The sequence below is a fragment of the Macrosteles quadrilineatus genome, unplaced genomic scaffold, assembly GCF_028750875.1.
Source record: "Macrosteles quadrilineatus isolate MER2022 unplaced genomic scaffold, UCM_ALF_1.0 Scaffold_4__1_contigs__length_99947679, whole genome shotgun sequence".
NCBI lineage: Eukaryota > Metazoa > Arthropoda > Insecta > Hemiptera > Cicadellidae > Macrosteles > Macrosteles quadrilineatus.
The window spans coordinates 13267156-13283857 of record NW_026542597.1 but is presented as its reverse complement, the minus strand read 5'-3'; the positions used below and the strand labels follow the sequence as shown (position 1 = coordinate 13283857).

The 16702-nt window shown below is 36.9% G+C and overlaps 1 protein-coding gene across 1 annotated transcript; it reads left to right on the top strand.

Annotated features, from left to right (window-relative positions):
* The first annotated feature begins 1900 nt into the window (after window positions 1–1900).
* On the top strand, window positions 1901–16289 carry LOC128991780 (uncharacterized). The gene is made up of 12 exons (XM_054414966.1): window positions 1901–2144; window positions 3362–3569; window positions 5543–5652; window positions 5988–6059; window positions 6562–7746; window positions 8236–8369; window positions 9149–9325; window positions 10426–10542; window positions 11612–11756; window positions 13081–13257; window positions 14728–14913; window positions 15651–16289. Exons 1-12 carry the CDS (start codon window positions 2028–2030, stop codon window positions 16284–16286), a joined length of 3264 nt encoding a protein of 1087 aa, XP_054270941.1. The 5' UTR covers window positions 1901–2027; the 3' UTR covers window positions 16287–16289.
* The last annotated feature ends 413 nt before the right edge of the window (window positions 16290–16702 follow it).

Sequence of the window (16702 nt, the reverse complement as noted above, 5' to 3'; positions counted from 1 at the left end):
CATTAATATAAATTATCTTATACCTGTTGATTTAATGCTAGTACGGTATTAATTTTTTGTCATTTCATTTTGCTAGTTTTTATTTGGTTGCCAGTTTTATTATTTGCCTGTTTGGAAAAAAGGCTATATGCTTTGGATAAAAGAAGGCTATAAAAAGGTTCTAGTTGATGGTTTTTTGGTCTTCCGCTTTGACAAACTGGGTTTACAATGAACTCTAGAGCAATTTACCTTCAAGTTTATTGACATTCTATACTGTACTTTTGGAACTGGTTTAATACATTTTTATTAAAATTTAATCTGGTAAGCTTTCCACCGAGTTGTTCAAGAAAATCAATCGGTTCACTTAAAATTCGAATCTCCCACTCTTTTGTCAACACTACTGGTATGTCGACGGGAGGGGTTCCACAGCTCCTAATTCCATATAACTTACTGCCCTCCCTACTACATCGAAAGTATGGGATTAAGTGGCCATGGATTAGGTCGACTCTAAGAGGCAAAATATAAAAGTGTCCGTTGTGAGATGTAGATCTTATGGGAATATTAGTGTGTAGAGTAGACGCTATGGTACGTAGGTAAAGGTGGCCGTGTTTGGTCACGGCCGCCTTTAACTCCAGGCCACGGCCTTCGAAGTGGCAAAGTCGCAAGTGGTGTTGTAACAGCTGTTTTGTTTGGAAGCAGTTAATGGTAATTTTGTATTTACGAAAGATTGGTTACTGGACTATGACAATATTGACTCCGCTTAAAATGTACAGATATAGATTTTTAATTCATATGGTTTCGGTTTTCAATACTGTATGTTTTATTTTCAATATTATAATAAATTTTTGTTCATAAATTTAATTCTGAAGGTCTGTAGTTAAAGGAGTCCGTGCAACATCGCAAGTACTAATAGGGTTAACTTGTAACAGCTGTTTTGTTTGGAGGTGGCTAATGGTATTTGTGTATATTTTAAGAATACAAAAGCTTATAGTTACCGGGCTATGAAAATATTGACTCCAATTTAATGTACAAAAATAGATTTTCAATAATTGATTATTTAAATTATTTGAAAATTTCACATTTATAATATTAGTAAGATTTTGTTTTGGTTTTCAATTCTTTATGTTTGATTTTCAATCTTTTAATAAAATTTATGTCCATAAAGTAAAGTTTAAATGAATTATACGCGATTTAATGAGCTGGTGTCACATGTCTGCCATGGTATCGTATGGGACGTCTGGCACTAGACAACACTACTTGCAACGTTGCAAATTATAACAGGCCGCGGCCTGGAGTTAAAAGTGGCCGTGAGTTAAGTGAAGGAGTTAAATGTGGCCATGGTTGGTAGAAAAAATATTTTTTTATATTTTATTTTAATGGGTTTTAAGGGGCACGGCCACCTTTAACTCCAGGCCGCGGCCTTCGAAGTGGCAACGTTGCAAGTGGTGTTATAACAGCTGTTTTGTTTGGAAGCAGCTAAATGGTAGTTGTGTATTTACAACAGATTGGTTACTGGACTATGACAATATTGACTCCACTCAAGGCCACACTATGCTCTGCTCTACTTGGTGTAGATAAAAAAAAAAAAAAAAAAAAAAAAAAAACAATATACAGATATGGATTTTTAATTCATATTGTTTCGGTTTTCAATTCTGTATGTTTTATTTTCAATATTTTAATAAATTTATGTTCATAAATTTAAATTTAAATCGATAAAGTGCGAATTAATGCGCTGATGTCACCTGTCTGCCATGTTGTCTTATGGGACGTCTGCCTCTAAACAACACTACTTGCGACGTTGCCAATTCTACCAGGCCGCGGCCTGTAGTTAAAGGTGGCCGTGCACCGGGACCGGACACACCGACACCATCACCTCTAACCGATCACCACACCACCACTACACCACACCACACACCGACACACCACCATACGGCAACAGCATGAGCATACACACACCATAACAATTGTTTTGAGGTTATATCCTCAATTTGCAACATTGAAAATCGAATGTTGTTTTTCTAAATTCGTCGTTCATATAACTTCGGACTATGAGTGGAAATATTGTTGAGCTTCTGCATAATTCGATAGAAATATCGTCAGGCAATAATTTGCATCTTATTAATTTTTTAAATTCGTGTCTTGAGCAAGGTGCATTTTACAACCAGGTAAACAAGATTGATCTCATTAATCATTAATCATTCATTATAAGTTAAGTTATACCTAAATTAAAATAACTAATACAAGTGATTAATTTAATTATTTTGAAAATGTTGTAGATGTTCCAAACGTTTGTCCCGAAAATGCTGTAGGGTTAGGCTAACTTATTAGGCTAACCTAAATTGCAAAATAAGTTTTTCCTTTCCCCATGTAACATGTTGAGCACAATCGATTATTTCATTTTAATGCCTAGGTTATTTTCATTGGGTTTTTTGACAGTTTTTGGTGGATATCGTGAGGCTTATGTTAAAGTATCAAAATCCACAATAACAAAGGTAAACCCTCCTGTTTACTTCGTTTTGAGCCAGTTTATTTAGGATAGCCTGACCAGCCAAAGTCTGCATCTCACAGGTGCTGAACTGTTTCAATCCCTCAATCCACGGTGCTGTCTTCTGGCTAGATATACAACAGCATCTTAAGCCACGTTTTCATGAGGCCAGTACGCAGGCTGGTTACCTGCCCCTAAGTAAGAGTATTTTAAGTTACCTGCTGCAAGTAAGTCAACTTGCCTGCCAAGTATTTAATTTGGCTTTGTGTAAACACAGCTTGAGAACAAAAGCCATTGATCAGTCAAAACGAGTAAGTGAAGTATTTCTAACTTTTACTGAAAATGGCATCACTGCGACACTGCAATCAAGATAGCCTACAAGTGTGAGGGACAGATGTGAATCAAGCTATCAGCTAATCAGGAAATCTAGGTATAACGTCGAACGTCGCCATCACTGACCACGTTGATCCAGAACGGCAGTCTAGACATAGCTCCCACCCGATAACGTCGTGTCCCGTTACCGTTTTAGTATTACCCTTAGTTTTTAACGCTAAATGTGTGTTTTTAAAATGTTCGTGTACGTTTGCGTGTTTAATGTATTTATTTATTATAAATAGACGACCTTCGAATGTTGTGAGGAGACATCTGTACTGTACTTCCTATGTGAGTCGAAACCGGTTGCAATTTAGCAACACATTAATCGCATAAATGCAGGTATTTACACCAATTCTTTGGTATCACATTTGTTTTGATCCAGATGTCATTTAACATTGGAATATCTAATAATGATACTATGGTATGAAAAAAAAAACACGATAATACCAAGAGCAGATTATGTTTCTTAATAGCCTATTGATGACATAGGTACAATAAATATAATATTTTGGTCTGTTGCAGGACAAAACCGATGCAGTCATCAAATCTATCAACAATAGCTTAAATAGCTCTTTTGACAAAGAAAAGGGGTTACTGCTTCTGCAAAGCTATCTTTCACATATATCCAGTGATGCCTTCTCCAGCAATGCCCTTTCTTGGATGGTTAATTGTAATAAATTCATTAGTCAAAAAGAAGTATCTGCCAGTGCACTTGCTCTAACAGTTTTGAGTAAGTATACATTTAAAACATTTTAGTAGGGATGGTCAAGTCTCGAAATTTCGGGAAATTTTCAATCTCGTTACACGAGACGAGATTACTTTTTGGCCGAGATTTTTATCGAGACGAGAATAAAAAAAAAAAAAAAAAAAAAAAAAAAAAAATTAAAAACGCCTGCAGAAAGGCAATGCAATACCCGCAATACAGGAGCGTGTTGTAGTTGCGTTTCCTTTTTGAAGGCGTTCTTATTTTTAATTCTTTTAATGTAAATATCACTTTCATTATTTTAATAATATTACTTTTTAATACCATTTGAGAAGTTTTGTTAAGTGTAAGCAGTGTGAGGAATGTTTTATTACTATAAAAAAAGTCAAAACAAGTAACTATTTTATAAAAATTAATATTGCTTTTATTTTATGATTTATTTTATTTTAGGATAAGTTTAACTCTATCCTAACTGATATCACCATGTTTCCTAATCGTAGGCATTTTTAATAAGTTAGGCGTGATTAATAAAAAAATGTTATGCTGATGTTATTTAATGAAAGATTGTAAATATTCTTGCCTATTATCATTATTTTAGTATTTAAACAGTCATCTAACAATGTTACAAAATCAGGTAAAAATTTCGAACGTGCATTTCCCGTTGTGTATGAGAAGAGAAATCTCGTCTCGATCTCGTCTCGAAATTTTATGAGAAATAAAAAATCTCGTCTCGTCTCGTCTTGAACTAAAAATCCAATCTCGTCCATCCCTACATTTTAGTAATTTAAATTTAATTTTTGAGTCAAGTTTAATCATTGAGATCATCATAACTACCTATGGTAAATCAATGAGGCACTACATTTTGAAAATCCTGGAATATTAATCCAGAAATAGTTTACAAGTTAGAAATATAGGTATCTAACTTTTGCTTGAATACAACATTCCAAAATCCTTTATCCTGCAATTAGTACGACAGCAGATTCATTTTTACCGTACCGGTACCTAATTAGTGATCAAATTAAATTTATTATTGTTATTGATTGTAACGCTTTTATTGATTTGTTTTGTTGTACGTTAACTGTTTTGTTTATTTTCACTTGTTTTGTTGCAACCACTGTCTTTTTTACCATCTTGTTGCCGTTTATATTTTTTGTTGTTATCAATTGATTCTGATTCTTTGTTTTTCACTCAACATTATTGTATAATTAGCTTTAAGTAAGTCTTGTTTGTATTGCACTAAAATTACTAAATATCAAAATGGAGCTGTCCGTTAGAATGTACCTAAAATAAATAAATGGATCAACATTTGAAATAAAAGGTGTTGTATTTTGCTAGCTTGCATTAATTTGTACCTACTCAGGATCAGTACAAGCTCTTGTACATTGTTAGTTTTACTTCTTATTCATCTTTGCCTCAAAAACTGCTCACCACATTGGTGTGTAGGGTACAATAGTGTCGGCATCTTAACAGCCTAGGTTCAGTTTAGGCCTACAGTTTTACTGATTTCTAACTTTATATTGTGTTAGAAAATAACGAGTACCGATGAAGGCCAGGTAAAGTTCCGTCGCTGCACCCACTCCCACACTCACAGACACAAGGGGCAGGGTAAGTTGCTCGGCTGATGAATAGCTGGCGACTTAAGGTGTTGTAACAAACTGTTTATTATTATAACACAAATGGTAATAGGCTACAGTTAACTGTACATTGTTTGGTATAATTTTTCTTGTTATAACGCAAAGAGTTCAAAACTAATAAAGAAGGCAAAGTAAAATTACAAATAAAAATATTTTTAAATTTTGACTGGTTGGTACAATAGAGTATTTAATGGAGCGGAAATACGGCTGGTCCTAATCCTCTGCCCTTGTGTGTGTACTGTGAACCTACCTGACCTCCATCGGTATTCTGACTTGTTATATTCTGACGATGTTCAACTTACATCTAGATTAAACAATTTATTGAAATTGTATTACAATATTTTAAGCAGTCGTTATGGTTTTTAGGCAAACTAATAAGACTTTCTGTGAAGTTTCCTGAAGTAAACAAAGATGTAGCTAAACAAATTGTTCCCAAGTTTTTGCAAGACCATGTGAGGCGGAAATCTAACCACCAGGTAAGATACATTTCATCCATCGATGGTTTTTTATACATCTGTTCTAAGAATCTAGTGTATAAAAAAATTAATAGCTGAACAAAAATTTATTATAATTTATAAAAATCTCACCGTTCTTTTCCAAATCCTTAACCATTTTGAAATAGTAATTTCTGTTTAACTTAAAATCGTTTAAACTTTTGATATGAAATTTATTGAAATCAATTAAATAAATTTGTTATACAAAACTACTATTGTTTAGTTAGCCTAGCAGGCTATATTGATATTATTTATAAAACAAAAATGAACAGTTACTGCACAACTGTCACAGTATTGATTCTATTATTGGTTTTCAGGTGTCCGTTGAGCTGCTAGAATGCATTCAATCGTGCATGATTGAATACCCAGGCCCTGCCGGAGAGTATAGGGTATGTCTAACATAAGATTACGCTAGGCAGAAAAAATCAGGTTTGGAAAACTGATACTGTCTCACCATCAGCACTATATCTGTATAAGTGATAATGCCGTAACCCCTAGATCTAGCCTGAAGTAGTGTGAAAAACAATCCCAGGCTCATGCTTAGCGTCCAAGGATAAAAAACCATAAAATTATGATTATATCAATCCCTTTGTCACTGCAATTCGGCAGTGCCTCCGAGATGTTCAGGGTCAAATACTGTATTTTTTATCATAATTAAAGTTATTGCATTGACAGCCATACATGCATTCAAGGGACGTCCAAAAAGGTTGGATTGTAACTTTACCCTTTTGTGTAAACTTCCTTGGTGTAAGAATACAATTGCTTATTCTACAATTTGTTTTTAATGGAAGTAACTGATTATTAATGAATTAGTAGGCTATATCAATCATAAGATAAATCATGTATTTAGTAGAGCTGAGAAAACATATGTCAAATCTCCAATTGTTTCAGCTGGACATTCAGAAGCTGCTACTAACAACTGTAGAGGCACGGAGAGAAGTAGTAGTAGCTGCTAGTAGATGTGTATCTCTAGTGGCGGGGGTGGGAGGCGGGGGCAAGCAGGGAGTGTCACACAAGACTGCCTGGAGGAGACAACAGCTGGGACTAGTGAGTCTACTGCACTCTCTGCTCAACAGGCTGTATGAGCATGTGGACTGTCACATGGTAAGTGATGGTAGTAGATGTGTATCTCTAGTGGCGGGGGTGGGAGGCGGGGGCAAGCTGGGAGTGTCACACAAGACTGCCTGGAGGAGACAACAGCTGGGACTTGTGAGTCTACTGCACTCTCTGCTCAACAGACTGTATGAGCATGTGGACTGTCACATGGTAAGTGATGGTAGTAGATGTGTATCTCTAGTGGCGGGGGTGGGAGGCGGGGGCAAGCAGGGAGTGTCACACAAGACTGCCTGGAGGAGACAACAGCTGGGACTTGTGAGTCTACTGCACTCTCTGCTCAACAGACTGTATGAGCATGTGGACTGTCACATGGTAAGTGATGGTAGTAGATGTGTATCTCTAGTGGCGGGGGTGGGAGGCGGGGGCAAGCAGGGAGTGTCACACAAGACTGCCTGGAGGAGACAACAGCTGGGACTTGTGAGTCTACTGCACTCTCTGCTCAACAGACTGTATGAGCATGTGGACTGTCACATGGTAAGTGATGGTAGTAGATGTGTATCTCTAGTGGCGGGGGTGGGAGGCGGGGGCAAGCAGGGAGTGTCACACAAGACTGCCTGGAGGAGACAACAGCTGGGACTTGTGAGTCTACTGCACTCTCTGCTCAACAGACTGTATGAGCATGTGGAATGTCACATGGTAAGTGATGGTAGTAGATGTGTATCTCTAGTGGCGGGGGTGGGAGGCGGGGGCAAGCAGGGAGTGTCACACAAGACTGCCTGGAGGAGACAACAGCTGGGACTTGTGAGTCTACTGCACTCTCTGCTCAACAGACTGTATGAGCATGTGGACTGTCACATGGTAAGTGATGGTAGTAGATGTGTATCTCTAGTGGCGGGGGTGGGAGGCGGGGGCAAGCAGGGAGTGTCACACAAGACTGCCTGGAGGAGACAACAGCTGGGACTAGTGAGTCTACTGCACTCTCTGCTCAACAGGCTGTATGAGCATGTGGACTGTCACATGGTAAGTAACGGTCCGCGGGTTCTGATATTTTCAGGTCCTATAACAGCTGTGCAGTCTAAGGCACTTTTTCCCGTCCAAGATGTCTCTGGATTGATACTCAAAACAAGACTGTTGTACGAAATATATTGAGTGTTAATCCAGTCTGATTCTGGTCTGGTGTTTGCAACATATGAAGAGTTTACTTGTGGCACTCTATATAATAGAGGCTATATACTAGAGGCCCCCTAATGTAAGGAGTGGTCAGCTTGGATTAAAGTTGACAGGAGCGGTAGAGTCTTTTCTGGTTTCTTTTTCACCATTTAGGTGTTTTGCTACCTTTTACTAATGTTTACTGTGACTGATAAGATGAGGGAAAATATAATAATAGGCACCACTAAACCAGTGAATAATCATAGAGTCTAAGCTACAAAATACAAATGTTACCTGTTTATACTGTACATTAAAAAAGAATCTTAATTCGTTATGGTCTAAAGATTATTTTTGTTACAGGAAGAAAGTGCAACGGCCTTGGAAGATATTGAGCTTTCCCTTGAACCAGTCAATGAAAAGAACATTCTGATAAAGTCACAACGTTTGGCCACTCAGTTCTCTGCAGTGGCTTTATTTCTACAAGCAATGCTGTTGTACGTAGGCTACCATCTTCCTCATATCTGTTGTTAAAAATAAAAGTAATCTAATTAAAGTCTATATTTTGTGAAATCAGTTTATTTGGGACATTTTATCATACATAGAAAGGCTACGCTAAGTTGTTATTGTATAAGTGTCCATATTATGAGTTTTGTTAGATGTATATTTGTATTGGTATGTACCATACAAAATTAAGAGTTAAGACCTAACCCAGCCGTCACACTAAGCCAATATAAACGTGCATTTAAATCTGCTTGTCTAGATCAGAATCTAAGAGCAATGCTGTAGCTGCAATATTTTAAACATATCTTTCACTTGTATATATGATTAGTTGATAAAGCTAAGGTGTAGTGACATCAGTTCTCTCTCCGCCCCAACCTCAGGTGATCGTAGTTTTTGTAGCATAATTAAACACAATGTTCTTTATGTGTCAAAAGAGAGCTCTGTGTACGGTTTCTATCCAATTTTGTACACACAGAGGAGAGAATTGGTCCTTTAGCTTTTGTGGTTGATGTAGAATAAAAATACTAAAAATTAGTGGTTCTTTCAATTGCTTGATTTAAAAGTTTGTATGGTTAATTATTGACGTCAAAACATTTTATTACATTTTTTTACTACAATTCTGTTGGCGATTTAATTCAAGTGACATTGATTTCAATCCCCAAACTGGCTACAACTTAACGTGGGAATTTAATGTCTAGTTGTATTCATTATCAAGAGTAATAGAAAGGAGTCAGTATTGATTTCTATGGACCATGACAATACTTGTTTTCAGAGAAGCGTTTCCAGTGGCTAAAGCTGTTGCGCCAGACGTAATCTTGGATGTTGTTGCTCATGCTCAGAAAGCAACGTTGGCAACACTGGGTTCCACTAGGGAGGCTCTGGCTGTCACTGCAGTGCTACCATCTGTACAAATAGCTTCACTGCGACTCTTGGAGTCTCTAGTAATGTGGTAAGAGGATTTTAATGAATGTTTCTGAATGAAGAACCTGCAAATCGTAGTTACTAATTGTTATAATCTCATTAATTCATTCAACAACCATCTTTCATTTATCTCACCCTTAAAACCTTGGGTTGATGTGTAAGAAATAAAATAGAAGAGGAATTTTTGCAGAGATTTATTTCCTGATCTTTATACCCTAAATTCATAAGTTTATTACCTATTATTTTAATTGAACTACTAATGTGGAACGCAAATACACAATGAAGATTGTTAAAGGTAAAGATAAATGAATCGTAAGTGTAGAATGACCTGAAAGCCTTGTTACTAACTAAAACCAGTTGATTATTTTGCAGGACTATTTATTGTAAGCAATATGATTAAAACAGATGTGTCAGATTATATTCTTGTTTGATTAAATTTAATTTTCAGATCTTTTCTAATTATTCTAAAATGTTGGCTTCAGCCTCATTATAAAGTACATCTATACTTTCAGCTTGGGGTCCGCTTAATTGGCTAACTCTGGAACTCGCTAACCCCATGTTAAACGCCCTATCTTCAAATTTGGTCGATGAGAGGAACTCGCTAACTTGTTCGGTTTCGGAATTGGCTAACTCCGGAACCCGCTAACCCGCTCTAGAGCCGGGTTAGCGAATTCCGTCCTCGTACGGAAGTCGCTAACTCGGTCCCTCGGCGGAGCTCGCTAACTCCCAATCAGAAGCCTCGCGTTCCGTCCAATGGGAGCCAAGCACGAACATTTTTGGCCAGTGTTGCCGAAAGTGTAGTACCTATATCGTGTCGGTACCATAATGTCGTATCCTACGATTAATTAGGAGAAAGAGCAACGTAGTCGATAAAATAAATATATTTAGAAGTATGTTTAACATTATTCTTATGATTATTAGAGTGGAAAATGCATTATAGTCTTACCATAGACTAACCAACACAAGTAAACTTTACATCTCATTGTAAACTTTGAAGCTCGTTTTTCGTGTCTAGTTCATGTCCGGTGACACTGATCGCAAAGCTTTACTTTGACTTTCACATGCGTGTCCTACAGTTTCTGAGCGAGAGATTGAGTCTAATTCAAAATTGATGGTTTGTTTTTGTAGCCTGGGGCGCAACTTGGTACCTCATGGAGGGTTGGTTGGTTACCTTTGTTCTCAAGTCATCCATTGGAGTCATCAGAAGCATTCTGACTGGCCTTACGCCATGGTCAAACCTTACAGGTAATTAAACCAAATATTGGTTAATAAAGAAAAGAAGTGTGAAATTAAATCAAACAACAATCGTTGGGTAATTTAAGATATTGTAAGATATTAAGTTTATTTTGTAGTATCTACTTATTTTACTCATTAGTAGCACTTCTACAGAGGCCCTACCCCCCCCCCCCCCAAGTCGCCACCTCCCCAATTGGACCCTGGAAAAATAAATTTAAACACATTTCATCCTAAAACGTAACATCGGAGGTTTTTTACACATGGTACTATACACTAAAAATGGCTTTGGAAAGTGAACCAAACAGCTTTAAAAATACCAAATTGTCCAGCGAGAACATCCGAACCCCTCCTTTTTTGAAGTGTGCGAGACACCCCCTGTTAGCCCCCCCCCCCTGAGGTTAGGGCTGAATTTAAGTGAGGCAATGCTGATGCTACATAACTGTTAGAAAAAACCTGAACAATTCAATGCAATGTATTGAGTTAGATTAAGGAACTGTGACGCTATTTATTGTATTGCTGTACATTATTAAACTAATAAGGAAGTTTTGAATATGAATGTCATATAACCACCACTGTCACCAACTATCCATACTATGAAAACACTATATGTAGGCCCAAGGTTTGTAAAAACAATGTTTAGCATTTTTGTACAACAAAAACCCAAAATGTTTATCAAAAAAGTTTTCAAGAAACACACACACACACAGTGATTATAAATAGAAAACTGCAAAATGCTTGCAACAACTGTCAGAATGGGTCGCTAGTCTATTGTCATTTATTTTAAGTTACCTTTTTTATTTCTATATCTTCAAGGATTGAACACCAAACCTGACTGAGACGGGACTTGTTCCATCAATTTATGGCACCGTCTCTTGGCTGAAGTTACAACGCCTTAGATTGCTCGGCCAATGATAACAACTTCCTCATAGCCTTCAAACAGCTTTTATTGAGTTATATCAACATAGTAGAGGGGTTTGTTATTCTTTATAGCTGACACTTTGCGTTTTAGGAAGCGTAGAATTAAGAATTACAATAACTTATCAGTACTCCTCTTGTCACAATGTTGGTTTTGTTACAGTCAGACGAGACATGTTGCTTACTGTTGTCTTCAATCTTGGCTCAGCGTGGCCGGAGCTGCTAGTCAGCTGGATACTGTGGTGGACAAACTGCTCCCTCCACTGTTGGCTGATATACACGCAGAGAAACCCTCCGTTAGACTACGGGTCAGTTGATGTTTGGCTGCTGAAAGTTACTTTGGAATATACTATAGAATGCAACATTTGCTGACAATTGAAAATCACTCGAAAATATTTTACATTTGGCTGAAAATTGCCTCAGAATGTTTGACATCTCGCTGAAAATTATCCCTGATGGTTTTTATTTAGTTGAAATCACTCTAAAATTTATATTAGCCTACTATGAATATATATACATATATGTGAAATTCGTAACCAAAGAACGGATTTCAGACAACAGCAATAAGTTAGCGAAGCATGACAAATCTGTCTCAAAATTTGTATTTTGTAGACTAAGCGAGTTATATTCATTTAAAAGAGCTCCATTACAAATGAATCTGAGAATATTAACAGTTGTAACAAATTCTACTTCAACCAGATTTTACGCTAAATGGAAATTCAAATTCCGTTTAATGTAGGGCCAAAAAGAGTAAAAACTTGTAATTACAATATTAAATTAACTATAATTGTTTCAGTGTTCGGCTACAGATTATGTATACATTTGAGTAGTACTCGTATTATGATGAAAATTCAATCCGTAGGTTTTCTATTTTATTTGGAGTTTGGATGCTTTGAAGGACGCCGTGCGTTTGACTCATACTCTTATGCACTCTCCACTCTTTCAAATGTTTATCATGTTCTGTTTGGTCAGTACAGATGTTAGTGCTGTATTCATCATCTGTTCGGCATAGAATTAATTTTACACATTGTGTGATTTTGAATCATATCCATCAATTTTGTTTAATGCGGATGATTTGAACAAGGATCTGGTACGGCTTAAGCACACATAAGTTGGCACTTGGGCCTGGCACAGACAGTCTAGGCGGTGGGAGGGTGGAGGTACTGAAAAGACCAGACTGCAAAAATTTTTTCTGGCTCATGGAGTTGAGCCCCCGTTTTTCATGTATTTCAGCACCTTCACATAGGTCGCGAGGGCAGTTGATGCAACCTGCATGATGGCACATAATATTTTTGAACTAGGCTCGTAGCGATTGGTCAAATGCCAGCTTACATGTCGATGGCACCAGCTGTACCACCGAGCTGCTTAAAATAGGTACTGCAGCAACTATTCCCACCTTGGCCTTGTGTCAATAAACTCATTACAAACAGCATGAATGTTAAACCTTTTGAGAGAAAGTGCTGGTCTAAACAAGCGATGTAGGGCATTGGACTTGAATCCAATTATGAAAGGAGCTATGATAATGCCGCAACCCTCTAGGCCGAGCCTGAAAGTAATGTGTAAAACAACCCTAGGAGCTTGACTCTCCTAGGATGGGAAGGGAGAACTATAAGAAACTGTTAACCTTCTCAGGTGGGCTCCAAGGCATCCAAGGGTAAGAAACGACAACAAGTGTTGGTGAGTGATCAGGATCGTAGCGAGAAGCTCAGAGACGAGACGGCTAACCACAGACTGTGTGAGCGAGCGTTGTTGACCCTGGCGGCTCTGGTGGGAGCTGCTGTGTCACGGCTCAAACCTGATGTCATCTCGGTATGTAACACGTTTCAGTAATTAGTAGTAGCCGATTGTACCCGGTAAATGTTTTGAAATTATTACCATAAAATGATGGACACTGATCATATTCTGCCATGTGATCCTATCTTAATGGACCAACTGAAGCCAGTTTTATCATTTTTAGCATTATTTGGTAATAGATTATATTTTAGCCAAATGCCAACTGGCTTGTTAGAATTTTTTTAAAGGAAGAGAGCTGGCTTACCTGAGAAAATTATGGTCCAGGGGCTAATGAATACACAAATAATTAAAGAACACAAATAACATTTCTCAGGTAAATTACCTGAATTCTATACCTTTTCAAAAATCTTTATTTGGTACCGTATAGATAACTTTAGCAAGGTTTTAAGGATTTTGTGGTGGATAGGTTAAACCTTATTGAAGAAAAAAGTTATAAAAAATAACCACAGACATAGAATCTTTTTGGAACTACTAGCTCCTTTAGTTGTAGAGCCTTTGTTCTCGTTGTCTTGTTTTGGAAGGATTACTCCTTTCATAAGACTGTGTCATGAGTTTATCAAACTTTGAACAATTTTTGTCAGTAACATAAGCCTGTTGTTCAACCTATCCACATACATTTTTAACTAGGCCTAATTAGAACATAGCAAAATGAGCGACAAATAAAGTGCACTATTGCAAAAATTCAAATTTCTCCTTAAGTTTTTGCTACTACATTTTATGTGACTTAAGAGATGCTATAGTTCATAACAAGATGTCTTTTTATTTACCTCAGTTTGCATATTTTACAGAAATCAATAATTTTTTTAACGGTTAAACAGTAGCTTTAAGTGATCCTTGTACTTTATTGGCAACCTTCAAATAGTGATTGATGGCGACTCCCCTTAGAACTGATGATGGGTCATTCAGGAATCGAAACTCGTTGCTAGTAGAGCAACCAAGGATTACTTTACGCAAATGTTAACAATTTAAAGTATAAACCAGTAATCCGGAGACTATACAGAACCCTTAAAAATAGTTTACAACTCAATTAGAAGTTAAGGAAAGGCCAGTTGGCTGATTAGGATTATTATGTACAAGGATATGGATCAGCTAGCTTACCTGGTAGACATAGTCCTGATTAACCTTCGTAACACACATAAAACACAACTGGAGTCTTCTTTCTTCTCCCTTCTGATGAAGTCCCTAACTGGGACGAAATATTAAGTTTTCTGTGTTGTGTCATGTGTTTTACGTGTGTTACCAAGGCTAATCTGGACTCTATCTACCAGGTAAGCTAGCTGATCCGTATCATTGTACATAACAATCCTTACAACTCAATTAGTTAGTCAGTGACTCAATTCAACTGCGTATAATTTTATTCCGAAACTGCTTACGACTATAATGATGAGAATGTGATGATTACTTTCTATTTAGTAATCTCCTATTTACAAAATACTATTCATTCTTTTCATAAATTACTCTAAACTGCACCTTTTAAATTCATAGAGCATCACTGAAACAGTGTTACGACTAGTGGCAGACCTGCCAGTGCCATACAGTCATGTCAACTGCTTGACTGCACTGTACCAGCTGTTATTTACTCTGTGCGTAGAGCCTCACCCGAGGTTGGTACCACCGTTACCGCAAGCTATCACTGCGTTCACGGCCGGCTCACACCATCCTTTCGGTTTGGTAAGTTCATGCTACTTTACTCACTGTCTCAAATCAAACTGAAATATTCCAATACCTCAATCCTGGGTCCCTTTTTGTGCAATTTTCTTGTATTAACTACTTACATAGGTTTCATGGTTTCAACCTGTTGATTTTTCATTGTTCTGGTATGTTATAAACGTATAAAGGTTTATCTTTAGCAGGGCAGATGATTTTAAAAACGGCACATTGTTCAAAGTTTGCCAAAGATTATACAGACTTAAAAACAAATAAATATATTAGGAATGACACATAAATCAGAACATTAGTTGTTCCTCTCTTACATTGTACGCTACACTGTTTTGTGTGTATGATGTGTAATACAAACACTGAACATTGTGTGTAAAAACTCTATCTATTAAAAAAACATTCTCCACTTGGCTTTTATTTAAAGATAACCTTATTGTAAACAATATAGCATTGTTTAGGTGATGTGATCAACTATCATAAAATTAAATTCTAAATGAGAAAATTGAACTTAGTGTAGCATACTCAATGAAGGGCTCATTTAGTTCCGTTCTCTACTGGTAAATATACTAGCGATCGCTGGTTGAGTTCATGACCTTTGTTATTTTTTAAATTTAAGGTCTCCCTTAAGTTTCAAATGGGTTTCTTCTCTAAAAGACTATAAACCTGTATCACTAGTGTGATAGCACCTTGTGACTCATTTAACCAAAATGTGTACTTATTTTGTTACATGTAGTTTGCTTTGTTTACAGGTAAGACAGACTTGTACCGCTGCTTTGAGGTGTTTGGACAGAATCATTCATCCAACGGCCGCCTCACTGTACTTCCCTGTGACGCAGGTGGAAACGGATGATCAAGACGACGAGGAAAACCCACCTTTGAAAAAAATGAGAATCGACCCTCCCCATGAGACCCAATCCAAAACAATGGAAACAGAGGAAAATGAAATGGAACACAGAGAAATTGTACTTGAAAAGGAAATCAAAATAACAGAATGTACTTTGGCTGATTCAGAAACAATAGAATTGGTTCATTTAGATCATCCAAAACAGGTTATTGACATAGCTGAGGAGAATGACGAAGACAACGAAATTGAAGTGGTGGACATTACTGGGGAAGATGAAAATGTCAGTCGCACTTCCAATGGTGCTGAAGAAGGGACGGAAGTAGGGGAAAGTTCTCAAACTGCAGATTTTGAGGAGAAAGGAACTAGAAATGATGGTGTATATGAAAAGGCTAAAACTCCACCTTATATTAGAAATGAAGATGAATTGGACTCGACTGGTGTAGATGCGGAAAAAGATCAAGATGCTGACGTATCTCAAATGTTGATGGACTTTAATGATGAAGTTAATGATATGAATTATGCCTTTAAATCAGGACAGTGAAAGAGTGTCCCACTTTTAATTTTTATGAAACAATTTTTTCAGTTTTTGTGTGTTTTATTTTTACAACATTCTTGAATGTAGTTTTATTCGCTTGGTAGATTAGAAGTTAAATTTTTGCATTGCAGACTGCATTTTATGTCATAGAGCTCGGACCTTTAACACTCCATTATCTAACCGGCTCAAAGTATTCAAAATTTGTGTACAGTAGGCCTATAACAAAAATAATCCGATTTAATTGGGACCTGACCCCATCCAGATCATTGAAATTACCTTAAAAAGTACCCACTATTTGATTAAAAAACTTAAATCATGTGGATATAAATCTAGAATAGGGATCTAAAAGAGAGATTAATTTGTTTATGTTCAAGCACTGTATCGTATTTAATTTATAGCAAAATGTGTACAGTGAACTATAA